Source organism: Bufo bufo, chromosome 7 (assembly GCF_905171765.1).
Source record: "Bufo bufo chromosome 7, aBufBuf1.1, whole genome shotgun sequence".
NCBI lineage: Eukaryota > Metazoa > Chordata > Amphibia > Anura > Bufonidae > Bufo > Bufo bufo.
In genome coordinates this window covers 1,228,970-1,249,729 of record NC_053395.1, presented here as the reverse complement: position 1 = coordinate 1,249,729, position 20,760 = coordinate 1,228,970, and the positions used below count along the sequence as shown (strand labels likewise).

Genomic DNA, 20,760 nt, shown 5'->3' with positions numbered 1-20,760 from the left:
TATAACATGATCCACCCCGCCAGGTGAACGCTGTAATAATAGACACCTTGGGTATCACCGAGTCCGTAACAACCTGCTCTATAACATGATCCACCCCGTCAGGTGAACGCTGTAATAATAGACACATTGGGTATCACTGCGTCCGTAACAACCTGCTCTATAACATGATCCACCCCGCCAGGTGAACGCTGTAATAATAGACACATTGGGTATCACCGCGTCCGTAACAACCTGCTCTATAATATGATCCACCCCGTCAGGTGAACGCTGTAATAATAGACACGTGAGGTATTACCGCGTCCGTAACAGCCGCGGCACATGTATGCGATCAGCCATATCTTACCTTTCAGGTGCCCACGGTATCTGCACAGACTGGACCCGGAAGTCGTGTGCTTCCAGTCCGGTGACAGCGTTCCCCGGCTGAGATCGGGGGACCTGTTACCTCGATCTAATTGACTGAAGCCCCAAGCCGGCTTCAGAGTAATTAGATGTATATATCAATACAGGCCACTAGGTGGCAGCCAATGACGGCTTCAATGATGGCTATTTAGCCATCACTGAATACTAGGGGCAACCAAATGATTGCCAGTCATTGTCACCCAAGGTGACTTAAAAAAATAAATAAATAAAGTTTTTACAAATATAAAAGAAGAAAAAAAAAATAAAAGTTCACATCACCCCCCCCTTTCCTTAAAGGGAACCTGTCACCGGGATTTTGTGTATAGAGCTGAGGACATCCGCAATATCCCGTCCCCATAGCTCTGTGTGCATTTATTCATTTATTGTGTAAAAAACCCAGATTTGATACATATGCAAATTAACCTAAAAGGGAGGGGGGGGGGGGTCCTGTCCCTGACTCATCTCAGGTTAATTTGCATATGCATCAAATCAGTTTTTTCCACAATAAAAGCACCCAGAGCTATGGGGACGGGGTACTGCGGATGTGCTAGCGGCCATCTAGCAGCCCATGTCCCCAGCTCTGTACACAATAAAAGCACCCAGAGCTATGGGGACGGGGTACTGCGGGTGTCCTCAGCTCTGTACACGATCCCGGTGACAGGTTCGGGTTTTCTCATCTTAATGATATAACAGTGATAATTTTTCTAAATATATTTAATTAACTAATTCCCACCCCTTAGAAGAAAATAAACCTATACTTACCTGACTGCGTTGTCTTCCGTCTCCCCTGGTTACGGCCACCGCTCTTCTCAGGAATCGCGGTGGCCGCGCGTGCGCAGACTACTTCTTATCTTCTCCCGGCCGCGCGCTGGACTGAACGCGCACGCCGAGACCGCGCATGCGCTATGGTGATTTCTTCCTGGCCAGTATAGTATACTTGCCAGGAAGAAGTCACCAGGGCGCATGCGCGGTCTCGGCGTGCGCGTTCAGTACAGCGTGCGGCCCGGCCGGGAGAAGACATCAAGATGGAGCCTGCCGAGTGCCGGGAGCAGGTAAACCTCATGGGCATCGCCGCGTGTGAAAATGCCCATACTATTATAATATAACACTATTAATGGCATAGCAGGAAAAATATAAAAACAGCCAATTTGCCATTTTTTGTCACTTCAACTTCCCAATCATTCTTTAACCCCTTAGTGACCAGCCTGTTTGGGCCTTTATGGCCAAGCGTTTTTCTTCTTTTTCATGGTCTCGCTCCAAGAGCTATAACTTTTTTATTTTTTCGTCTATACAGCTTTATGAGGGCTTGTTTTTTACGGGACAAGTTGTAGTTTTTAATGGCGCCATTTTGGGGTACACATAACTTTCTGATTAACTTCTATTAACTCTTTCTGGGAGGGAGATGATAGCAATACTGCCACAGCGTTTTTACATTATAAATTCTCAGCTTCTGTCTTCTTCTTCTTGTAGCACTGGAAGTCTGAAGGCTGGAGAGTCTGGCCCAGGATGAGGCAGCATCCCAGCATGCACTGCAGCCGGTCACAAGCCCCGTATTGGAGTATCGCGAGAAAGCAGAGTCTGCTAGACGCGCCACAATGGAGTCCTGTCCTCCTCGGAGGCAGATGCTGGTGAGTGAATGTATGTAGTGTCAACATGTAATGATTTGCCCCTGGCCCCAGCGTCATAGGCCTCCATGCAAGACCCGTCTTCCTGTCCCTCCCGCGACCTTTCCACCAGCCTCGACCTCAAGTAGTAGCAGCAGGCGGCTCCTTGGTCGTGCAACTTGTCTTAACCACCCAACTGTTCTGAGGGACCTGAGCTCTGCTGTGGGGGAAGGACTTTACTGTTCTGCGGGAGCTGAGCTCTGCTGTGGGGGAAGGACTTTACTGTTCTGAGGGACCTGAGCTCTGCTGTGGGGGAAGGACTTTACTGTTCTGCGGGAGCTGAGCTCTGCTGTGGGGAAAGGACTTTACTGTTCTGCGGGAGCTGAGCTCTGCTGTGGGGGAAGGACTTTACTGTTCTGCGGGGCTGAGCTCTGCTGTGGGGGAAGGACTTTACTGTTCTGCGGGAGCTGAGCTCTGCTGTGGAGGAAGGACTTTACTGTTCTGCGGGGCTGAGCTCTGCTGTGGGGGAAGGACTTTACTGTTCTGCGGGGCTGAGCTCTGCTGTGGGGGAAGGACTTTACTGTTCTGCGGGGCTGAGCTCTGCTGTGGGGGAAGGACTTTACTGTTCTGCAGGGGCTGAGCTCTGCTGTGGGGGAAGGACTATACTGTTCTGCTGTGGGGGAAGGACTTTACTGTTCTGCGGGAGCTGAGCTCTGCTGTGGGGAAAGGACTTTACTGTTCTGCGGGAGCTGAGCTCTGCTGTGGGGGAAGGACTTTACTGTTCTGCGGGGCTGAGCTCTGCTGTGGGGGAAGGACTATACTGTTCTGCTGTGGGGGAAGGACTTTACTGTTCTGCGGGAGCTGAGCTCTGCTGTGGGGAAAGGACTTTACTGTTCTGCGGGGGCTGAGCTCTGCTGTGGGGGAAGGACTTTACTGTTCTGCGGGGGCTGAGCTCTGCTGTGGGGGAAGGACTTTACTGTTCTGCGGGAGCTGAGCTCTGCTGTGGGGGAAGGACTTTACTGTTCTGCGGGGGCTGAGCTCTGCTGTGGGGGGAAGGACTTTACTGTTCTGCGGGGGCTGAGCTCTGCTGTGGGGGGAAGGACTTTACTGTTCTGCAGGGGCTGAGCTCTGCTGTGGGGGAAGGACTTTACTGTTCTGCTGTGGGGGAAGGACTTTACTGTTCTGCAGGGGCTGAGCTCTGCTGTGGGGGAAGGACTTTACTGTTCTGCGGGAGCTGAGCTCTGCTGTGGGGGAAGGACTTTACTGTTCTGCGGGAGCTGAGCTCTGCTGTGGGGGAAGGACTTTACTGTTCTGCGGGGCTGAGCTCTGCTGTGGGGGAAGGACTTTACTGTTCTGCGGGGCTGAGCTCTGCTGTGGGGGAAGGACTTTACTGTTCTGCGGGAGCTGAGCTCTGCTGTGGAGGAAGGACTTTACTGTTCTGCGGGGCTGAGCTCTGCTGTGGAGGAAGGACTTTACTGTTCTGCGGGGCTGAGCTCTGCTGTGGGGGAAGGACTTTACTGTTCTGCAGGGGCTGAGCTCTGCTGTGGGGGAAGGACTATACTGTTCTGCTGTGGGGGAAGGACTTTACTGTTCTGCGGGAGCTGAGCTCTGCTGTGGGGAAAGGACTTTACTGTTCTGCGGGGGCTGAGCTCTGCTGTGGGGGAAGGACTTTACTGTTCTGCGGGGGCTGAGCTCTGCTGTGGGGGAAGGACTTTACTGTTCTGCGGGAGCTGAGCTCTGCTGTGGGGGAAGGACTTTACTGTTCTGCGGGGGCTGAGCTCTGCTGTGGGGGGAAGGACTTTACTGTTCTGCGGGGGCTGAGCTCTGCTGTGGGGGGAAGGACTTTACTGTTCTGCAGGGGCTGAGCTCTGCTGTGGGGGAAGGACTTTACTGTTCTGCTGTGGGGGAAGGACTTTACTGTTCTGCAGGGGCTGAGCTCTGCTGTGGGGGAAGGACTTTACTGTTCTGCGGGAGCTGAGCTCTGCTGTGGGGGAAGGACTTTACTGTTCTGCGGGAGCTGAGCTCTGCTGTGGGGGAAGGACTTTACTGTTCTGCGGGGCTGAGCTCTGCTGTGGGGGAAGGACTATACTGTTCTGCTGTGGGGGAAGGACTTTACTGTTCTGCAGGAGCTGAGCTCTGCTCTGGGGGAAGGACTTTACTGTTCTGCGGGGGCTGAGCTTTGCTGTGGGGGAAGGACTTTACTGTTCTGCAGGGGCTGAGCTCTGCTGTGGGGGAAGGACTATACTGTTCTGCGGGGGCTGAGCTCTGCTGTGGGGAAGGACTTTACTGTTCTGCGGGAGCTGAGCTCTGCTGTGGGGGAAGGACTTTACTGTTCTGTGGGGGAAGGACTTTACTGTTCTGCTGTGGGGGAAGGACTTTACTGTTCTGCAGGGGCTGAGCTCTGCTGTGGGGGAAGGACTTTACTGTTCTGCTGTGGGGGAAGGACTTTACTGTTCTGCGGGGGCTGAGCTCTGCTGTGGGGGAAGGACTTTACTGTTCTGCGGGAGCTGAGCTCTGCTGTGGGGGAAGGACTATACTGTTCTGCGGGGGCTGAGCTCTGCTGTGGGGGAAGGACTTTACTGTTCTGCTGTGGGGGAAGGACTTTACTGTTCTGCTGTGGGGGAAGGACTTTACTGTTCTGCGGGGGCTGAGCTCTGCTGTGGGGGAAGGACTTTACTGTTCTGTGGGGGCTGAGCTCTGCTCTGGGGGAAGGACTTTACTGTTCTGCGGGAGCTGAGCTCTGCTCTGGGGGAAGGACTTTACTGTTCTGCAGGGGCTGAGCTCTGCTCTGGGGGAAGGACTTTACTGTTCTGTGGGGGCTGAGCTCTGCTCTGGGGGAAGGACTTTACTGTTCTGCAGGGGCTGAGCTCTGCTCTGGGGGAAGGACTTTACTGTTCTGCAGGGGCTGAGCTCTGCTCTGGGGGAAGGACTTTACTGTTCTGCAGGGGCTGAGCTCTGCTGTGGGGGAAGGACTTTACTGTTCTGCAGGGGCTGAGCTCTGCTGTGGGGGAAGGACTTTACTGTTCTGCAGGGGCTGAGCTCTGCTGTGGGGGGAAGGACTTTACTGTTCTGCAGGGGCTGAGCTCTGCTGTGGGGGAAGGACTTTACTGTTCTGCAGGGGCTGAGCTCTGCTGTGGGGGAAGGACTTTACTGTTCTGCAGGGGCTGAGCTCTGCTGTGGGGGAAGGACTTTACTGTTCTGCAGGGGCTGAGCTCTGCTCTGGGGGAAGGACTTTACTGTTCTGCAGGGGCTGAGCTCTGCTCTGGGGGAAGGACTTTACTGTTCTGCAGGGGCTGAGCTCTGCTCTGGGGGAAGGACTTTACTGTTCTGCAGGGGCTGAGCTCTGCTCTGGGGGAAGGACTTAAAGGGAACCTGTCACCGGGATTTTGTGTATAGAGCTGAGGACACGGGTTGCTAGATGGCCACTAGCACATCCGCAATACCCAGTCCCCATAGCTCTGTGTGCTTTTGTTGTGTAAAAAAAAACACGATTTGATACATATGCAAATTAACCTGAGATTAGTCCTGTACGTGAGATGAGTCCGCGACTGGACTCCTCTCAGGTTCATTTGCATATGTATCAAATCGTTGTTGTTTTTTTACACCATAAAAGCACACAGAGCTATGGGGACTGGATATTGCAGATGTGCTAGCGGCCATCTAGCAGCCCATGTCCTCCGCTCTATACACAAAATCCGGTGACAGGTTCACTTTAAAGGGTTTCTATCACTTTGTATGACATAATTAGTTGTCAGACACTAGCGATCTGCTAGTGTCTGCTCTGGCCAACCATCCTACTATAATCACTTGTGGGGCAGCGGTTTTGCTAAAAAACGAACTTTTATAAATATGCTAATGAGCCTCTAGGTGCTATGTGGGCGTCATTAGCACCTAGAGGCTCCGTCTACCTTCATAAACAGTCGCCGCCCAGCGCGTCCCTCCAGCCCGCCCATGTCCTCCTCCGTGTGACGCAGCGGACGAGTTCTCGCGCATGCGCCGTGCGCGGCTGTATTCGGCGCATGTGCATTGAATGTCTGCTCCCAACTCAGACGTCTCAAATGCGCCAAATACAGCCGCGCACAGCGCATGTGCGAGAATTCGTCCGCTAGCTCAGACATCTCAAATGGGCCGAATACAGCCGCGCACGGCGCATGCGCGAGAATTCGTCCGCTGCGTCACACGGAGGATCGCATTCAGCAGGAGATTGGCGGGCTGGAGGGACGCGCTGGGCGGCGACTGTGTATGAAGGTAGACGGAGCCTCTAGGTGCTAATGACGCCCACATAGCACCTAGAGGCTCATTAGCATATTTATAAAAGTTCGTTTTTTAGCAAAACCGCTGCCCCACAAGTGATTATAGTAGGATGGTTGGCCAGAGCAGACACTAGCAGATCGCTAGTGTCTGACAACTAATTATGTCATACCAAGTGATAGAAACCCTTTAACCGGACCGCTGTATGGAAGAGGCTAACCATCTGACCGCTGCTCTCCTGTGGCAGTGCCCCGATGGTAACCATGGCAACTGGACCCCTTCACAGGCCTGCCATGGTATATATGAGCCAGATCAGACTGTGTAAATAACAAGACACTGCAGTAGACTATCCATCAGACCCACGAGCTCTTCAAGAACCAAGTGGGTCAGAGTCCAAAAAGTAAAAACAAAACTTTTCTATATCCACATATAATTGGTAAATAATTGGTAAAAAATGCTGCATGTTTGCTATCGCAGCGTCCGTAATGACCTGATCTATAAAAGGATCATGTTACTTTCAACGCACGGTGAATGCAATAAAGAAAAACTATGATGGAATTGCAATTTTGCCGCCTCCACTTCCCCAAAAATAGCATAAAAAGTGATCAAAAATGTCATATCTGCCCCAAAATGGTTCCAATCAAACCGTGACATCATCCAGTGAAAAATGAGTCCCTACCTAAGACAATCAACAAAATTTGGCTCTCAGAAAATAAAATAAAAGGTCTTACCGCGCAGGGTGGATTTGATTTAAATCACTAGTCAGTAAGGCTTGATTTAAATCCTAGTTTTCTACATAAAGACTGATTCTCGCTGGTATAACTTATAATCTGCAAGTAGATGAAGATTTAAACAACTTTTCATATTAGTTTGATTAGGTGGATTCTGCATTCATAGGTTTGTAGAAGTTCGGATTAAGGTATTTTTCTCAACTCTGTTCATGTTATAACATTTTTGCTGTGAAGAAGAGGCGGCCTGTGATCTCTGCTGAGTCAAATTCAGTTTTGAGAACTGCAAAAGTAAACCCAGCATCTGTGATAATATCTTGTAGGCAGAGAAACTGCCCAATAATCTTACAAAAACCTCTGGAAGAGCATGACATTGTGAACGGATTCATGGAGTTTATTTACCAAAAAAATTACACCTATAGAAACATAGAATGTGTCAGCAGATAAGAACCATGTGGCCCATCTAGTCTGCCCAATATACTGAGTACTATGGATAGCCCCCGGCCCTATCTTATATGAAGGATGGCCTTATGCCTATCCCATGCATGCTTAAACCCCTTCACTGTATTTGCAGCTACCACTTCTGCAGGAAGGCTATTCCATGCATCCACTACTCTCTCAGTAAAGTAATACTTCCTGATATTACTTTTAAACCTTTGCCCCTATAATTTAACACTATGTCCTCTTGTGGTAGTTTATCTTCTTGTAAATCTTCTCTCCTCTTTCACCTTGTTGATTCCCTTTATGTATTTGGCAGTTTCTCTCATCTCCCCTCTGTCTCGTCTTTCTTCCAAGCTATACATGTTAAGGTCCTTTAATCTTTCCTGGTAAGTTTCATCCTGCAATCCATGGACCAGTTTAGTAGCTCTTCTCTGAACTCTCTCTAGAGTATCTATATCCTTCTGGAGATATGGCCTCCAGTACTGCGCACAATACTCCAGATGAGGTCTCACTAGTGCTCTGTAGAGCGGCATGAGCGCCCCCTCTGTCTACTGGTAATGCCTCTCCCTATACACCCCAGCATTCTGCTAGCATCTCCTGCTGCTCTATGACATGGTCTGCCTACCTTTTAAGTCTTCTGAAATAATGACCCCTAAATCCCTTTCCTCAGATACTGAGGTTAAGACTGTCACTGAGCCCCTCCAGCCTCTGATCAGCGCCCCCCCCCCCAGCCTCTGATCCAGCCCCCTCTGGTAGCAGTGGCCACAGGGTCCCCCTCCTCCTCCTCCCCCCATCATTGGTGGCAGTGGGCAGTTCCGATCGGAGTCCCAGCAGTGTAATGCTGGGGCTCCGATCGGTTACCATGGCAGCCAGGACGCTACTGAAGTCCTGGCTGCGATGGTATGTTAGTGAGCAGCATTATACTCACGTTCGCCGGGAGCTCCTTCTTCTCATAGGTCTGTGCGGCGCATTGCTAATGCTATAAGCATTAGCAATGAGCCATATAGACAGAAGAAGGAGCGCCCGGCAGCCACGGCACACGTGAGTATAATGCTGCTCACTAACATACCATCGCAGCCAGGACTTCAGTAGCGTGACTCCTGGCTGCCATGGTAACCGATCGGAGCCCCAGCATTACACTGCTGGGACTCCGATCGGAACTGCCCACTGCCACCAATGCCAGACAAACATTCCCGGCACCCAAACTCTGACAGGACGCTGTGATCCGCGCGATTAAACCCTCAACTGAGGGGTTAATCGCGCGGATCACAGCGTGCAGTCATAGGGGCCGGGATATGGCCGGCACATTCATTGGTGGCGCAGTGGCCACAGTCCCTCCCCTCCTCCTCTGTTCTTAGTGGCCAGCGGCAGCCGCGCACAGTGGGGAGGGAGGGACTCCTTCTTCTCCACTGTGCCGGCTCAGGAAACCATGGTGCGCGCCGAAAGCGCATCTTTGAAAACGGGCTGACAAATACCCAAGCGCCAGGACCAAATTCCTGGTCGCCATGGCGACCTGGCGCCCGGGATTTGTCGAGCCCTGGACTACAACCCTCAGTTGTCTGTCCCTCAGCCACTGCCTAATCCATTCAACAATATGGGAGTCTACGTACAGCCTTATTCTACATAATTAAAAAACGAATCTTTACTTCATGATGGAATAACCTTTGGATGGTAATATATTTTCCTCAAAAAGCATTTAATATAAAAAAAATCTGATTTAAATAAAAAAAATCCGATTTAAATAAAAAAAATCCGATTTAAATAAAAAAAAATCCGATTTAAATAAAAAAAAATCTGATTTTTTTTAAATAATTTTTTTTTTTTTTTTAAATCATTGATTTTTAGCCACCCTGTTACCGTGTCCGTAACAACCGGCTCTATAATATCACATGATCCACCCCGTCAGGTGAACGCTGTAATAATAGACACATTGGTTATCACCGCGTCTGTAACATCACATGATCTACCCCGTCAGGTGAACACTGTAATAATAGACACCTTGGTTATCACCGCGTCCGTAACCGGCTCTATAATATCACATGATCCACCCCGTCAGGTGAACGCTGTAATAATAGACACATTGGGTATCACCGCGTCTGTAACCGGCTCTATAATATCACATGATCCACCCCGTCAGGTGAACTCTGTAATAATAGACACATTGGGTATCACCGCGTCTGTAACAACCGGCTCTGTAATATCACATGATCCACCCTGTCAGGTGAACGCTGTAATAATAGACACCTTGGTTATCACCGCATCCGTAACCGGCTCTATAATATCACATGATCTACCCCGTCAGGTGAACGCTGTAATAATAGACACATTGGGTATCACCGCGTCCGTAACAACCTGCTCTATAATATCACATGATCCACCCCGTCAGGTGAACGCTGTAATAGACACATTGGGTATCACCGCGTCCGTAACCGGCTCTATAATATCACATGATCCACCCCGTCAGGAGAACGCTGTAATAATAGACATATTGGGTATCACCGAGTCCGTAACAACCTGCTCTATAACATGATCCACCCCGTCAGGTGAACGCTGTAATAATAGACACATTGGGTATCACCGCGTCCGTAACCGGCTCTATAATATCACATGATCCACCCTGTCAGATGAACGCAGTAATAATAGACATATTGGGTATCACCGAGTCCGTAACAACCTGCTCTATAACATGATCCACCCCGTCAGGTGAACGCTGTAATAATAGACACATTGGGTATCACCGCGTCCGTAACCGGCTCTATAATATCACATGATCCACCCCGTCAGGTGAACGCTGTAATAATAGACACATTGGGTATCACCGCGTCCGTAACCGGCTCTATAATATCACATGATCCACCCTGTCAGATGAACGCAGTAATAATACACATTGGGTATCACCGCGTCCGTAACCGGCTCTATAATATCACATGATCTACCCCGTCAGGTGAACGCTGTAATAATAGACACATTGGGTATCACCGAGTCCGTAACAACCTGCTCTATAACATGATCCACCCCGTCAGGTGAACGCTGTAATAATAGACACATTGGGTATCGCTGCGTCCGTAACCGGCTCTATAATATCACATGATCCACCCCGTCAGGTTAGGGTTGTCTCTATACCAAAATTTTGATTCCATTTCGATACCATAAAGTATTGCGATATTCGATACCACGCCCAAAAAAAGTGCATTCCGCATTTTATGTTACATCCGGCCCGGAGATGGCGATATGTAATGTTTGTTTATATGTATAATTCGGAAAGGAGGTGATTTATACTTAATATTTAGGTGTTTGTTTTTGAACTTTTTTTAAATATTTTTTTATTTACTATTAGTCCCCTTAGGGGCTAGAACCCTGATAGATCTCTATTGTGGTGAATAGGACCTCGCTCGGCTGCCCGGTGCATAGTGCACACAGCAGCAGGGAGCCGACTATGGACGGCTTCAGTAGCGTCCTGGCTGCCATGGTAACTGATCGGAGCCCCAGGATTACACTGCTGGGGCTCCGATCAGAAGCTGCCACTGCACCACAAATGAGGAGGAGGGGAACCTGTGGCCACTGCCACCAATGACTTTAATACTGGGGTGGGGGGCGCAATGCGCCACCAATGAAGATAACTCTCTCATTAATTCAATACAGGAGGCGGGTGCTGGAGGCAGAATCATATAGCCGGCACCCGACCTCTGAGAGGTAGCTGCGATCCGTGGCAGTTAACCCTTCAGGTGCGGCACCCGCCTCCTGTATTTGAATTAATGGGCGAGTTATCTTCATTGGTGGCGCAGTGGCCACAGCCCCTCCCCGTCTCTTCTCCTCTGTCCTCTCATTGGTGGCAACGTCAGAGGGAGAGAGTGACTCCTTCTCCCCTGTGCTGCTGAGGGAACATGACGTGTGCTGAGAGCAGCGTGCTCCATGTTTTATCGGTAAATGTTAAATTCCCGTATCGAACCGGAACTGGGACAAAAGTATCAATTGGGTATCGATAATTCGATACCCGATACAACCCTACACTACAAAAAATAAAAACTGCCAGAACATTCTTTTTTTCATTTTTATTTTTTTTTCACCTTACCTTACAAAATGCATAATATCGAGTGATCAAAAAGACATATGCACACCAAAATGGTACCAATGAAAACGTCACCTCATCCCGCAAAAAATGTAACAATCACTCAAAAAATAAAAACCAATGGCACCCGTAAACCAATCCATCAAGATCTGCGCTGCAGATCCTTCCCTTCTGAGTCCTGCTATGTGCCCCCACAGAGTTTACCACCACTTATGGGGTTTTGCCGTACTCAGGAGAAAATGGGTAACAAATTATGGGTGCTTTTTCTCCTGTTACCCCTTGTGAAAATGAAAAATTTGGGGCTAAAGCAACATTTAAATTCATAAAATTCTGTAAAATGCTTTTGGGGATAAAATGCTCAGTACACCCCTTATTATATTCTTTGAGGGGTGTCGTTTCCAAAAAGCGGTCACTTTTTGTCGCTTTCCACTGTGTTTTAAGGTGAAAAGTGGCGTGTTACTGAAGGGGTTAAATCAGTGTTTGACCTTTTAGTAAATTAGAGATGAGGGTTCTTGGATGATCGGCACAAAGTGAAAACCAGTCACATAGACAAAACAGCTCAATATTTTTAAAAAAGACCAATTGAATGATTTTTAGCTTAAAATGAGTAAAATGCAATCATAAAAAAATAGTCTTTCAAGGTGTACATAGCCTTTAACAGTGTAGATGTGAACAAAGCACTTGTGGTGAGAGGGTGCTATTACCTGTAACATCTGCCTAAAAACTACGCTTGGAGACAGGAGATTCTCTCAGTCAGAATCACTCTGAAGCAGCATATAGGACAGTGGTTCTCAACCTTTCTAAAGCCGTGACCCCTTAATACAGTTCCTCATGTTGTGGTGACCCCCAACCATTACATTTTTTTCGTTGCTACGTCATAACTAATTTTGCTACTGTTATGAATTGTAATGTAAATATCTGATATGCAGGATGTATTTTTATTGCTACAAATTGAACATAATTAAAGCAGAGTAATTAATCACAGACATCCACAGATCCCCCCCCTAAACAGTGCCATCCACAGATCCCCCCTAAACAGTGCCATCTACAGATCCCCCTCCCCTAAACAGTGCCATCCACAGATCCCCCCTCCCCTAAACAGTGCCATCCACAGATCTCCCCTCCCCTAAACAGTGCCATCCACAGATCCCCCTCCCCTAAACAGTGCCATCCACAGATCCCCCTCCCCTAAACAGTGCCATCCACAGATCCCCCTCCCCTAAACAGTGCCATCCACAGATCCCCCTCCCCTAAACAGTGCCATCCACAGATCTCCCCTCCCCTAAACAGTGCCATCCACAGATCTCCCCTCCCCTAAACAGTGCCATCCACAGATCCCCCCCTAAACAGTGCCATCTACAGATCCCCCTCCCCTAAACAGTGCCATCCACAGATCCCCCCTCCCCTAAACAGTGCCATCCACAGATCTCCCCTCCCCTAAACAGTGCCATCCACAGATCTCCCCCCCCTAAACAGTGCCATCCACAGATCCCCCTCCCCTAAACAGTGCCATCCACAGATCCCCCTCCCCTAAACAGTGCCATCCACAGATCCCCCTCCCCTAAACAGTGCCATCCACAGATCCCCCTCCCCTAAACAGTGCCATCCACAGATCTCCCCTCCCCTAAACAGTGCCATCCACAGATCTCCCCTCCCCTAAACAGTGCCATCCACAGATCTCCCCTCCCCTAAACAGTGCCATCCACAGATCTCCCCTCCCCTAAACAGTGCCATCCACAGATCTCCCCCCCCTAAACAGTGCCATCCACAGATCTCCCCCCCTAAACAGTGCCATCCACAGATCCCCCCCCTAAACAGTGCCATCCACAGATCCCCCCCCTAAACAGTGCCATCCACAGATCCCCCCTAAACAGTGCCATCCACAGATCCCCCCTAAACAGTGCCATCCACAGATCCCCCCTAAACAGTGCCATCCACAGATCCCCCCTAAACAGTGCCATCCACAGATCCCCCTCCCCTAAACAGTGCCATCCACAGATCCCCCTCCCCTAAACAGTGCCATCCACAGATCTCCCCTCCCCTAAACAGTGCCATCCACAGATCTCCCCTCCCCTAAACAGTGCCATCCACAGATCTCCCCTCCCCTAAACAGTGCCATCCACAGATCTCCCCTCCCCTAAACAGTGCCATCCACAGATCTCCCCTCCCCTAAACAGTGCCATCCACAGATCTTCCCTCCCCTAAACAGTGCCATCCACAGATCTCACCCCTAAACAGTGCCATCCACAGATCTCACCCTAAACAGTGCCATCCACAGATCCCCCCCTAAACAGTGCCATCCACAGATCTCCCCCCTAAACAGTGCCATCCACAGATCTCCCCCCTAAACAGTGCCATCCACAGATCTCCCCCCTAAACAGTGCCATCCACAGATCCCCCCCTAAACAGTGCCATCCACAGATCCCCCCCCTAAACAGTGCCATCCACAGATCCCCCCCTAAACAGTGCCATCCACAGATCCCCCCTAAACAGTGCCATCCACAGATCCCTCCTCCCCTAAACAGTGCCATCCACAGATCCCCCTCCCCTAAACAGTGCCATCCACAGATCCCCCTACAGTGCCATCCACAGATCCCCCTCCCCTAAACAGTGCCATCCACAGATCCCCCCCCCCTAAACAGTGCCATCCACAGATCCCCCCCCTAAACAGTGCCATCCACAGATCCCCCCCCCCCTAAACAGTGCCATCCACAGATCCCCCCCTAAACAGTGCCATCCACAGATCCCCCCCTAAACAGTGCCATCCACAGATCCCCCCTAAACAGTGCCATCCACAGATCCCCCCTAAACAGTGCCATCCACAGATCCCCCCTAAACAGTGCCATCCACAGATCCCCCCTAAACAGTGCCATCCACAGATCCCCCCTAAACAGTGCCATCCACAGATCCCCCTAAACAGTGCCATCCACAGATGCCCCCTAAACAGTGCCATCCACAGATCCCCCCTAAACAGTGCCATCCACAGATCCCCCCTAAACAGTGCCATCCACAGATCCCCCCTAAACAGTGCCATCCACAGATCCCCCCTAAACAGTGCCATCCACAGATCCCCCCTAAACAGTGCCATCCACAGATCCCCCCTAAACAGTGCCATCCACAGATCCCCCCTAAACAGTGCCATCCACAGATCCCCCCTAAACAGTGCCATCCACAGATCCCCCCTAAACAGTGCCATCCACAGATCCCCCCTAAACAGTGCCATCCACAGATCCCCCCTAAACAGTGCCATCCACAGATCCCCCCTAAACAGTGCCATCCACAGATCCCCCCCTAAACAGTGCCATCCACAGATCCCCCCCTAAACAGTGCCATCCACAGATCCCCCCTAAACAGTGCCATCCACAGATCCCCCCTAAACAGTGCCATCCACAGATCCCCCCTAAACAGTGCCATCCACAGATCCCCCCTAAACAGTGCCATCCACAGATCCCCCCTAAACAGTGCCATCCACAGATCCCCCCTAAACAGTGCCATCCACAGATCCCCCCTAAACAGTGCCATCCACAGATCCCCCCTAAACACTGCCATCCACAGATCCCCCCTAAACAGCGCCATCCACAGATCCCCCCTAAACAGTGCCATCCACAGATCCCCCCTAAACAGTGCCATCCACAGATCCCCCCTAAACAGTGCCATCCACAGATCCCCCCTAAACAGTGCCATCCACAGATCCCCCCTAAACAGTGCCATCCACAGATCCCCCCTAAACAGTGCCATCCACAGATCCCTCCTAAACAGTGCCATCCACAGATCCCTCCTAAACAGTGCCATCCACAGATCCCTCCTCCCCTAAACAGTGCCATCCACAGATCCCTCCTCCCCTAAACAGTGCCATCCACAGATCTCCCCTCCCCTAAACAGTGCCATCCACAGATCTCCCCTCCCCTAAACAGTGCCATCCACAGATCTCCCCTCCCCTAAACAGTGCCATCCACAGATCTCCCCTCCCCTAAACAGTGCCATCCACAGATCTCCCCTCCCCTAAACAGTGCCATCCACAGATCTCCCCTCCCCTAAACAGTGCCATCCACAGATCTCACCCCTAAACAGTGCCATCCACAGATCTCACCCTAAACAGTGCCATCCACAGATCTCCCCTCCCCTAAACAGTGCCATCCACAGATCTCACCCCTAAACAGTGCCATCCACAGATCTCACCCTAAACAGTGCCATCCACAGATCCCCCCCTAAACAGTGCCATCCACAGATCTCCCCCCTAAACAGTGCCATCCACAGATCTCCCCCCTAAACAGTGCCATCCACAGATCTCCCCCCTAAACAGTGCCATCCACAGATCCCCCCCCTAAACAGTGCCATCCACAGATCCCCCCCTAAACAGTGCCATCCACAGATCCCCCCCCTAAACAGTGCCATCCACAGATCCCCCCTAAACAGTGCCATCCACAGATCCCTCCTCCCCTAAACAGTGCCATCCACAGATCCCCCTCCCCTAAACAGTGCCATCCACAGATCCCCCTACAGTGCCATCCACAGATCCCCCTACAGTGCCATCCACAGATCCCCCTACAGTGCCATCCACAGATCCCCCTCCCCTAAACAGTGCCATCCACAGATCCCCCCCTAAACAGTGCCATCCACAGATCCCCCCCTAAACAGTGCCATCCACAGATCCCCCCTACAGTGCCATCCACAGATCCCCCTCCCTAAACAGTGCCATCCACAGATCCCCCCCCCCTAAACAGTGCCATCCACAGATCCCCCCCCTAAACAGTGCCATCCACAGATCCCCCCCTAAACAGTGCCATCCACAGATCCCCCCCTAAACAGTGCCATCCACAGATCCCCCCTAAACAGTGCCATCCACAGATCCCCCCTAAACAGTGCCATCCACAGATCCCCCCTAAACAGTGCCATCCACAGATCCCCCCTAAACAGTGCCATCCACAGATCCCCCTAAACAGTGCCATCCACAGATCCCCCCTAAACAGTGCCATCCACAGATCCCCCCTAAACAGTGCCATCCACAGATCCCCCCTAAACAGTGCCATCCACAGATCCCCCCTAAACAGTGCCATCCACAGATCCCCCCTAAACAGTGCCATCCACAGATCCCCCCTAAACAGTGCCATCCACAGATCCCTCCTCCCCTAAACAGTGCCATCCACAGATCCCTCCTCCCCTAAACAGTGCCATCCACAGATCCCTCCTCCCCTAAACAGTGCCATCCACAGATCCCTCCTCCCCTAAACAGTGCCATCCACAGATCCCTCCTCCCCTAAACAGTGCCATCCACAGATCTCCCTCCTCGACGCTCACAGCAGTATATTTATAAACTAATCAGTAACTACTTTAACTTTAATCATTGCTCATTGCTGAGCTCTTTACTTAGATTATTTGGATATCTTACTTTGTCTTAGCTCCGGTAATAGCAGGCAGTGCGGGGGGGGCGGCGCTCACTCACTGACGTCATGCGCCTGTGCCGCCTAGTGGGAGGAGCAGGCGCGTGACGTCAGTGAGTGAGCGCCGCCCCCCGCACTGCCTGCTATTACCGGAGCTAAGACAAAGTAAGATATCCCATATCCAAATAAATTATAATCCAAGTAAAGAGCTCAGCAATGAGCAATGATTAAAGTTAAAGTAGTTACTGATTAGTTTATAAATATACTGCTGTGAGCGGCGTGGCTCTGTATATTCTAACCCCCAGGCAAGCGTCCCTGTCACCATGGGAACGCCTGGGGGTTAGAATATACCATCGGATTTGAGTTTTTACGATCTCACTGAGCTCGTAAAACTCAGATCCGATGGTATATTCTAACCCCCAGGCAAGCGTCCCCGTCACCATGGGAACGCCTGGGCGTTAGAATATACCATCGGATCTTCTGAGTTACTCAGCCGCAAAACAAGCACCGGCTCTGCTTGGCCCCACGCCAGCTCGGGGCCCCAAGCAATTGCTTGTTTTGCCTGTCTGTTAGCGACGGGCCTGGACCCACAATAGGAAGCCTCAGACGACCCCCCCCAAAGGGGTCGCGACCCCTAGGTTGAGAACCGCTGATATAGGACATCACAGAAGTACTGAGCAGTATAGAGGCGGACAAAGCACTTAGGCCACCTGCACACATTGCAGTATATTTTCTGTGCAGGGAAAAACTGTAGTGTAGTACAGTACCAGCTAAGCGTATGAGGTTACACAAATCTCACGTATGCTGCAGATTGTTTCTGTGCGGAAATTGACCTGCAGTGCAGATTTCCAAATCTGTCTATTATGTTTGTGGTTTTAGCACATTTCACTTTTTTCCAATGAAGATGAGATCTGTGGCAAATCTGCATCTAATCTGCACCAAAATCCATAATTAGAAATTGTGGGTATGTTGCAGAAAGACTTATATTCCATATGGAAATGAATGGGGATCTTATCTGATACATGGTGTGCAGGTTTCCTTACTGTGAGGTGTAATACTGCTATCTGTGATGTCTGCCCATATACTACAGATGGAGATGGGAAATATTGCTTCCTGTCACTAACAATTGCTTATTGAGCTTATAAGGCTTTATTGAGAAGTGCTGAGCAGCGTGGATGTGAATAAAGCACTTGTGGTGATATATAACACTAAGGGCTCTTTCACACTTGCGTTATTGTCTTCCGGCATAGAGTTCCGTCGTCGGGGCTCTATGCCGGAAGAATACTGATCAGGATTATCCTAATGCATTCTGAATGGAGAGTAATCCGTTCAGGATGCATCAGGATGTCTTCAGTTCCGGTACGGAACGTTTTTTGGCCGGAGAAAATACCGCAGCATGCTGCGCTTTTTGCTCCGGCCAAAAATCCTGAAGACTTGCCGCAAGGCCGGATCCGGGATCAATGCCCATTGAAAGGCATTGATCCGGATCCGGCCTTAAGCTAAACGTCGTTTCGGCGCATTGCCGGACCCGACGTTTAGCTTTTTCTGAATGGTTACCATGGCTACCGGGACGCTAAAGTCCTGACAGCCATGGTAAGTGTAGCGGGGAGCAGGGGAGCAGCATACTTACCGTCCGTGCGGCTCCCCGGGCGCTCCAGAGTGACGTCAGGGCGCCCCAAGCGCATGGATCATGTGATCACATGGATCACGTCATCCATGCGCATGGGGCGCTCTGACGTCATTCTGGAGCGCCCCGGGAGCCGCACGGACTGTAAGTATACCGCTCCCCCGCTCCCCGCTCCTACTATGGCAACCAGGACTTTAATAGCGTCCTGGGTGCCATAGTAACACTGAAAGCATTTGGAAGACGGTTCCGTCTTCAAATGCTTTCAGTACACTTGCGTTGTTACGGATCCGGCAGGCACCTCCGGCAACGGAAGTGCATGCCGGATCCCAACAACGCAAGTGTGAAAGAGGCCTAAGCCGCAGTGATGTTTCCCCTTAGACTAGGCAAGAAAGATATAAGCGGGGTAGACAAGTCCCAAAAAAAGTTAGTCACACACTTCCCCTGGGAAATTTCAAAGGAGGTATTGAGAGTAACTACCGGGCGCCAGCAGGGGGAAAAGAAAGAGAAGAAACTAGTAGTTTCTAAAGAGTGGTGGAAGGCTGCCTGGGGTGGTTAGATATGCATCAACCAGAGGCATGTGGTAATGAGGAAAGAGAAAGGAAGAACCCAACCACCGTGTGAGCGTCAGTCCACAGATTAAAATCGGATCAAATGGTACTATAGATCCGTAGGAAGAAATTGTTCAGTGTTTAAGGCAGGGTGGATTTGATTTAAATCATAGTTTTCTACATAAAGACTAATTCTTGCTGGTATAACTTATAATATGCAAGTAGATGAAGATTTTTAGAAAAACTTTTCATATTCGTTTGATTCGGTTGATTCTGCATTAATAGGTTTGTAGAAGTTAGGATTAAGGTCTTTTTCTCAACTCTGTTATAACATTTTTGCTCTGAAGAAGAGGCGGCCTGTGATCTCTGCTGAGTCAAATTCAGTTTTGAGAACTGCGAAAGTAAACCAAGCATCTGTGATAATATCTTGTAGAAACTGCCCAATAATCTTACACCTCTGGAAGAGCATGACATTGTGAATGGATTCATGGAATTAAACATATACAGCCTTATTCTACATAATTAAAAAACTAATCTTTATTTCATGATGGAAAAACCTTTGGATGGTAATATATTTTCCTCAAAAAGCATTTTATATTTAAATCATTGATTTTTATCCACCCTGGTTTAAGGCAAATACTAAATATGAGGCATAAAATATATAATGGATCATAGTGTGAGATAATCCCAAATAGAAAGCTGGGTCAGTATATAATGACCAAGCTGGTGTATATCTGAGCACTCAATGGAGATAGATAAATGCGCCATAGATAACTCTCTTCACAAGGGGAGATGGTCTATGGGATAAAGCTCGAGACACCCATAGGCTGAACGCCCCTGCCAGGATCGCTTGTAGAATCGCAGGAATAACCGCAGCAACCACGGACGGGACTTCTGGAAGATTACCGTTATTGAAATCAAGGCTTGCCACGTTTCGGGGGTTTACAGAAAACACCCCCTTCCTCAGGAGCAAATGGTATGCACAAGAACAAACGACCTAATGAACCCGGCCTCTTTGAACTCTATAGATTTGGACCCGTTAGTCTGTAAATTGACACTTCAAAGGCACTTCAGTATTAAAGAGCGGACATCACATGACCACACTGACATTGTTAATGAGGGGTCCGCCTCCATTACTCATGAAATAAACACCGTTCCCCCAACTGATACCCTAACTCCAATCCCATCAAATCTGAGATTTAAATCTGCCTTCTACCCGCTAGAAAATCGAGGTCCCCATGTAGAGAGTTTCTACAACATGGTGTTAGATGACTTCAGGGCTTTCAGACCCTACACACCAACCCTGGACAAACTTGACTCGAGCGAGAAAAAAGCACTCGCAGCTCTTAAACAAAGCCCCAATCTAGTCATTAAGAATGCTGCAAGGGTGGTGGGATTGGAATTATGGATCGTGAATACTACTTGAATCCAATCAAATTTTATCTGATCGTGATTACTATTAAGGATGACCCCACCATTCCCTTCAAAAAAGCTCTTTCAGAACTTATTGAATTGGGATACAGTGCAGGTGTCATTCATTGATAAAAAAGAAAAATTACTCTTGACACCCATCCATGTCCCGGTTCTATTTCCTTCCCAAAATTCATAAGTCCCTCGATAAACCTCCCAGGAGACCCATCATCTCTGGGATTGGATCACTCACATCGAATTTATCTGCATATGTTGATAATTTGCTCCAAAAATATGTAATC

The 20,760-nt window shown here is 49.7% G+C and overlaps 2 protein-coding genes across 2 annotated transcripts in view; one reads left to right on the top strand and one right to left on the bottom strand.

Moving 5' to 3' along the window:
• Nucleotides 1–20,760, bottom strand: part of LOC121008516 (TBC1 domain family member 10B-like) — a 959,042-nt gene that overhangs the window by 466,416 nt on the left and 471,866 nt on the right. The window lies entirely within an intron of this gene.
• Nucleotides 1–20,760, top strand: part of LOC121008991 (Snf2 related CREBBP activator protein) — a 58,012-nt gene that overhangs the window by 1,539 nt on the left and 35,713 nt on the right. The window contains 1 exon segment of the mRNA XM_040441851.1: nucleotides 1,870–2,027. Within this exon segment, the coding sequence (XP_040297785.1) occupies nucleotides 1,995–2,027 (33 nt within the window). The 5' untranslated portion in view covers nucleotides 1,870–1,994.